The sequence below is a fragment of the Argentina silus genome (genome assembly GCF_951799395.1).
Source record: "Argentina silus genome assembly, chromosome: 22".
Classification (NCBI taxonomy): Eukaryota; Metazoa; Chordata; class Actinopteri; order Argentiniformes; family Argentinidae; genus Argentina; species Argentina silus.
Genome location: NC_139676.1, coordinates 8,408,066 through 8,415,565, shown reverse-complemented (window position 1 = coordinate 8,415,565; position 7,500 = coordinate 8,408,066). Strand labels below are relative to the sequence as shown.

The 7,500-nt window shown below is 47.4% G+C and overlaps 1 protein-coding gene across 1 annotated transcript in view; it reads right to left on the bottom strand.

Moving 5' to 3' along the window:
- cfap58 (cilia and flagella associated protein 58) overlaps positions 1 to 7,500 on the bottom strand; it is a gene marked incomplete at both ends in the record, with an annotated part of 54,073 nt that overhangs the window by 38,995 nt on the left and 7,578 nt on the right. Inside the window, 3 exons of the mRNA XM_083694352.1 lie at positions 2,811 to 2,957; positions 3,820 to 3,981; positions 6,913 to 7,104. Coding sequence (XP_083550478.1) covers positions 2,811 to 2,957; positions 3,820 to 3,981; positions 6,913 to 7,104 — 501 coding nt within the window. The remainder of the gene's footprint in view (positions 1 to 2,810; positions 2,958 to 3,819; positions 3,982 to 6,912; positions 7,105 to 7,500) is intronic.

Below are 7,500 nucleotides of genomic sequence, written 5' to 3'. Positions count from 1 at the left end.
CATGAGATTAAAAATTGAGAAAATGAATAAAAACTTGAACGAAAAAATATCTAGGTTATCTAAGGCTGTTGAACTGTTCTCCCCTTTTAATTTACTGTTTTCTGCAACATATCCCCCAGCACCCTCAGACATGAAAAGATCTTTTATTTTTCTGTTCGCTCTCATTCTTTCTCTCATTCTCTCATTCTCTCATTCTCTCTCTCCTTCCCTCCCTCCGCCTCTGCCCCTGCGTCTCCCTCTCTCCCTCAAAAAAAAAAGACACTTTGAGCAGAAGTTACAGAATTCTCAGAATTAAAAACACGACTTGCATCTAAATTTCAGCGCCATAACGGGACGGCATTATTCTCACGACAACTGTAGTTAATTTCTCCGTATAATAACATTATGTACCACTGTTTAACATTCAAAGTCAATGAACTGTGTGTGAAAAGCCTTAAATATGCCCTGTGACTGAGTAGTGCCATTGTATTCTGAAGTGTTTTTGATGCTCAAATGAAGGCAGCTCCATTTGAAGCCGTGCCACTAGCTGCCACTAATGTTTTTTTGATTGCAGCGTAACTTATGATTCAATTATCAAAGCAATATCAGAACAGTGCCACATCCCATAACAATTATAATCATGATTGGATGAGCAGAACACAGGCCCCGGCATTATCGGGAAAAAAGAAAAGAGAAAAAAAAAAACTAAAGAGACGGGCATGAAAAAAATATAATTTCTCAATTGAATGAACACGCTCCTCCTTATGTCTCTGCTGTGATAGTGAGGAATACAGAAGTGGCCTAATCCCTAAATGCATGCCTCTGGATCTCCATGACAATACCCCCCCCCCCCCCCCCCATCCCCCACCCACCATGCTTTTCAACTTCATCATCATCGTCAACTAAAATGTCCAATTGTGGTCAGAAGGGAAGCGGATCAACCTTTTCTCTTTTCTTTCTTACCCTTTCCTTTCACACTCCCTCGCTTTCATAAATGTAGGAAAAATCGGGGACAGGGGCTGTGGGTGTGGAGCGTGGAGCAGGGAGGATGGGGTGTGGAGTTTGTGTGTGTGTGTGTGTGTGGGGGGGGGGGGGGGGGGGGGGGTAGCTCTTCTAAGAGTGGTCTTAAAGAGCCTTGAGGTCGACTCCCTTTGCGATGGCGATGTCATCTCTCCTGAGTGTCTGTGCAGATAACGGGAGGGGGGGAGGTGTTCAGCCTGGCTTCCCGTGGCGCCTGGCCGGACTAATCAGCAACTGGCACGGTCGTCTGTGCCAAGGGTGAGTGATAGCCATCGGGCTCCTGGAGAACCTCGCCAGACGTGCGACGCTGACTTCCCGGAGCATGCTGGTTAGCAGCGGAAGGCGAAAGGGGTTTAAGAGGGTGAGAGCTGGACAGCCTAATTCTTACAGGGAAGGGGTTGGGAAAGGGACAGGAGATCTGGCTCTCATCACATGCATGTACTATAGCTAATCTGACACCTGGTACATGGTAATCATTTTTAAAAACAATCAATCGTCAAACTCTTGACTGTTTCTAGGGTCAAATATGCCTACCTCAAAAGATTTGTGTTTTTGAGCCACTGTTGTCAAAAACATACCCCCAAAAACATACACACAAACACCCATCCTACAAATCCCCCACTCCCCCAACCATGCCTGTCTTATACCCACTCTCTGGTCCCTGTCCCTACTCTCCCCCCCCCCATTCCACCCAGTCATTGAGAGTCAGTTACCCGTGAACATCAGGACTGCTCTCTCCCTAACAACCTTCCGGTGCTCTCTCCAAATCCATCTGTTCAGACCTCTGGTACCGCACAATGGGGAGGCTGGATGGGGTCATTGTGATGCATGAAATGGAATGAGGAATGGCAGTGAGCTGGTCCTCCGATTTCTGCCTCCACCAGCCTCCCCTGGCCCCTCTCATGGGCTTCTCCTCTGCTCTGCACAGGGGGAACTGTGTGATCAGTCCTGTTCACCTTCTCTTTTGACAGTTGGTCACCTTTCTTGAATATGTATGCTGGTGATACTGTACACATAACAGGGTTATGCAAATTCTACCACAATCCAAAAATAATGACATGCATATTCATGTGGTCGCTCCGGGTTTCAATTGGGAAGGGTTTTGAGAAGGCACGCTTATGTTCCTATTTCCCTATAGCCTATTGATTGGATCGTGTTTCATTCCATGCATTTTTTTACATAAACAGGGGTACATTCAGGCACAATCATCAAAAAGCCGGAGAAAAAGGTGTTCCAAAACCAGGCATGTTATTGCCATGGTGACTCACTCCATCCCAGGAGTATACCCTGCATGAAAAGTAAATCTGTAAACATCCACATCCACACACATCCCCCATGCAAGAGTCCATACAAATCCCCCTGTGAGTGTCCTGCCAATGAGTGCCAACAAAACAGGATGCACTCGCATAAAAGGTGACTGTTGCTGCCAATTCCTGTACTGTACATTTAGTCACACACGTCCGACATGGCATTCAGAGATGCCGTAACATCAAAGGGATTTATACCCAACGTCATACTGTAGTGTCATACAAACACACACACACACACACACACATAGCAAAGCAGATCCCACATAAAACGCCTGCAAAACACATCAACCCCCGATCTTCACAGCACAGCGCAATGCATTATTCCCGTCACACGGGGTGCAGCCGAGCAAAGGGCACACATAGTGCATCAAAACTCGCCAAAAAGGCCTTACAAAACTCGAAACGGCCCATCGTTAAATCTGACCGCGGCGCTCATTACTTTAACCCCCCTACGCGGCGTTGCCCGGACCCCAGACCGAGCGGAGCAGAGTGGATGGTTACCTTCAGAGCCTCCTTCTCCTTCTCCACGCGCTGGAACTCCAGGTGCTCCTTCACCAGGGCTGACTCCTTCCCATTGATCTCTTCCTTCAGCTGGTCGATCTGGTGGTTCATGATCTTCAGCTTCCTCTTCATCTCCGTGATCTCATCCTGCCCACGGAGATGAGAGGGACGGAGGGAGAGAGAGAGAAAGAGAAAGACAGAGAGAGAGAGAAAAGGAGATGCAGAGGGAGAGAGGGCAGGAGATATGTAAGGGCATATATGGACTCTCATTGAAAAAGTCCATCCATGAGTTACAAAGACAGTGGCAAGGTCGCATTCGCTTGTCAGGTGAGGACGCATGTCAGGCAGTGGGGGGGCGGAGTCGGATTTCTGTCTCTTTCAGGAAATGAAAGTATGATGAAATACCGGGGGGGATCAAAAAGATCAGGATTATTCTTTTGATATGTGCTGAATCAAAACCTCCCTGTGAATCGGCATTTTTATAACATAAAAGCCTTTATTCTCGAGACCTGACTTTCCATGAGGTGCAGCACAAGTAAAAACATTGGCAAGTAAGACTGGGGTTTGGCAGGCAAAGTTGAACCTGAACAACATGGTAATGGGGTTCAAATGGAGGAGCTCACAACAAAACAAACAGCAAATGCATCACTGCTCAAGTTAATGAGCTTGATTTCACGTTTACAAATGACCCGTACAAGTCTATCCCTCTGCTATTCTGTCTCTCTATTTACCATGGTGGCACTGTATGATACTTTGTCAATGTCAAGGCTGCGCCAACACTATACCTCCCTGGGGATGGAGGGAGGGATGGAGGGAGGGATGGAGGGAGGGAGTGAATGAGAGACTGACTTGACTTGACTGACTGACTGACTAACTGTCTGTCTGTCTGACTGATTGTCTGACTGATTGACTGACTGTCTGACAGGCGGCCCAACAGACTGACCACCGGACGGATTGACAGCCAGACCAGCTGACTGCATCCCATGCCTTATGTACAGTGGATCCGTACCTGTGCTTCGATGAGGTTCTTGCTGTAGAGGTTCCTGTCGGAGCGGACCGCCTCGTAGAGGTTCTGCTGCTGCTTGAGCTTGGTCTCCGCCTCGGCGATCTTCTTCTTGTACTCAAAGATCTGCATCTCCCTCACCTTAATATCCTCCATGTGCTGGAGCACCTGTGAAAGTGAAGGAGGGAGGGAGGGATGGGGGGAGGAAAAGGGGGGGGGGGGGGGGGGGGGGGGACAGAGAGGATCCCCACAGCGGGGGGCTTAGTTGGGGACTTCATTAGCTGGAGAAACTGGGGACGGGGGACTGATGGGGTTATGTAACCGGTGGCAGCTGATGTCTGTCTGAGACGCTGATGCTAACAAGCACGAAGCACTCATCTCCTTTTTCCTCTCCCTCGCCGAATTCACGCTCTCTGGAAAACGACAGTGAAAAGGGAGATCTCGGCCCAGAGAGGAGCTTACTGTAATGAACCTTCCTGTGACGATGGCGTACTGACTTTTCAACTTCAATCCCGTTAAGAAGTGCTGCTAAATCTGTGTCACAATGCGCTCTAATAAAGAGAGGGAGAGGCATATTGTGACAAGATCGATTGGTACGTAGATGAAACAGGGTTACATGTATTGTAGTTGTCACCCCCTCCACCCCCACCCCCCTACCCCACCCTCACCCCCACCCCCACCCCCACCCCTTCCCTCCTGGTGCAGAGGTTCGCCCGGCGCAAGATGAGAAACATCAAATTACATTTCGAAAATCCTTTCCAAATCGAATTAAGGTTTTCAGGGTTATATTATTGTGCTCCCTCTGCATGGATCTGCTTAATCCAATCATAGGGTGCAAGGGTTCAGTTCAGTCCCTGGCTACATGCACATAATCAAAAGTGGATGAGAGGAAGGGATAGAGAGGAGACGACCGTCTGAGAGGAAATATGAATGAAGTCAACGAGGGAAGCCGTGTGCGTTAGCTTGCGGTGTTTTTTTTCGGGCGATGTTTAGCATAACGTCACGGGGACTGACGAAGAAATAGAAGCGTCCACATTTTCTCACGCTGAGTTGAGTCATGAGTCGTGACATGAGCTGCACGCTGTGTATCAAGTGACTATATAGTACCTCTTTAAGAGTAACCACCTTTGTGGATACTGAGCGAGCGAGATGAAAAAAAAAAAAAAAAAAAAAAAAAATCAATGTTTAATATTTTCTGGGGGCCGCGGCTCAATCGCGGAGCCCCTGTCTATAAGACGGATTGAGTTACGGTTATCATCCCGTATTATTTCCATTGAAACGCAATTGATCTTCTTTACTGAATAGGTATTATTCTTAAGGAGCGAGAGCAGTAAAAGGAGGAGAGGGTTTCCACTGGCTATCAACTGTCAGGTCAGCGTCTGAGCTCTGGAGGGACAAGCACCCCGTGAATGCTATCGGTACAATAGTTGCCCTGTTAAGAGTTAAAATGGGGTCACAAAATGAATAATTTCTCAAGCATTGTTTTAACAATCTGGACTGTACATTCACCGAGCTCCTATGGCGCGTTGACAGCAGACTTTTAAAACAAAAAAGGGGAAGTATTCATGACTTTCAAAGTGCTACGATGATTCAGAGAGCTTGTCAGCGCTGAGGACACATTTTGAAACCCATTACAGGGTTGTTGTTTTAACACCGAGGTTTATGACAGCGTTTATGGTATGGTTTTTATGGCGGGGGTACATGTAATTCACTGTCAACTCCAGCGACTTAGAGCGGTTGCTGGAACGACCGGCACGGGACTACGAGGACTTGAAAGACGCAAAAAAACCTACGTTTTAGGGCCCAGGTGCTTTTATTTAGAAGTGAAATGACAGCTTAACAGTGAGAGGGAGAGCTTTGCAAGGTATAATGATGACAGGAGAAGCAGCAGTTGGAAAAAGCAGAAATTGCACCCAGTCTGCAATATAAAACTGAAAAGCATCACGCTACAGCAGGAATGCCAAGCAGCCAAATATCCACGCTTGATACGAGACCTAGTAAATCTTTAAAAATTCTTTGCATAAAACTCCTCACAGAACTGTTAAGAACAATGTTTTACCTGGATTTCTCCCGAGACAAGACATAGGGCTCACATTAGGGGCTGGTGTAAAAAAGAAAAAAAAGAAACAAAAAAGAAAACAGGATATCACACCCTTGTTCAAAACGCTTGTTCGTTTGACTTGTAACATACACCGCTCTTGCACAGTAGTCTTGCTGCTGAAGCAGAAACTGTCTTTGTTATTACTCGGGTGGGGGGGGGTGGTTGGGGGGGGGGGGGGGGGGGGGGGGGGAAGTCCTACCATTGTACTTATACAACACAACGATGACAGCCGCAAGCACGAGCACAGCGACTAGCAGCAGCAGTGCTAATATAGTCATTAATCAGTCGCAGTTAAACGCAGTCCCAATTAGACACTGTGGAATAGCGCTGTGCCATGAGAGATTAATGAAGTGTGAGGCACAGGTGGGGAATAATATGCCAGCGCGGCGCGGAGCTCTCCAAAGACTGGCGTTACTCTGATGACAGCTTTCAGCGTGACGCGCCTTTGCCTTCGCCTTCGCCGCCGTCGTCGTGCCTCTCTCAGCTGCTCCTAACGCTACTGTACAACCGTTCGCGGATGATTGAGGGAGAATGAGAAAGCGTGTGACGCATTTGATCCTTTGTAGGTTAGAAAAAAAAAAAAAAAAAAGGAAAAAGAATTCACACAGTGTAGCCCTATTTCATCTTCCTCGGCAATCTTCTGCTATTATTTCCACCGTCTTGTGAAAGCGTTTTATTCGAGCCCCATTATCGTTCCTTCGAGGTGCTGTGAATGAATGAATTAGATGAAAATATGACAAGGACTCAGCTAACGAGGATAACAGCCCCACGGTACAGGATGTTAAACCCAAAATGTCGACACAACACGAGTGTAGCAGTCGTACGTGATGAACTGCGTTACCTCCCATTATATCTGCCTCATCATCGACCGACACACACACACACACACATAATGGAGACGCTGCCTGCAGCGTGTACAGTAGCTTGATGACATGTTCATGACTAGGGCCTGATCTCTTGTTTCTCCTGTCACGTATTCCCTTGGCGGGGCCACCTGCCTTGTGTGTGAGGTCGCTGGCCTCGTTGATGTAGCGGTCGCGCTCCTTCTCCAGCTGGTAGATGATCTTGCGCTGCTTCTGGGCCTCGTCGCGGTAGTTCATGATCTCCTGGTCCAGGTTCTTCTTGGACTGCTCGTGGAGCTTCACCACGTTCAGCTGCTTCTCCGTGGCGTTGGCCGCCTTGATCATGTTCTATGAAGACGCACGGACACACACACACACACATATACAGTACACGCACACACACACACACACACATACATACATACATACACACACACACACACACACCCGCACGTACACACACACACACACACACACACACACACACAATGGATTAGCTAGACGTATAAGCGGATGACATGCATACATGTTTGACGAGGATGATATGCATATTGCGTACATTGAGGCGATTATGATTAAACAAATCAAGCAAGACCTGCAAATATCCAAAGGAGAAAGCATATACTGTAGGCAGATACGCCATGCACTGATGACAGGTTATGAAATACCTTTTTCTCCGTTCCTTTAAGTATTCATCCTTCTCTAAATCTCTCCCTTTCCCTTTAAAAAAAAAAAATCTCTTCT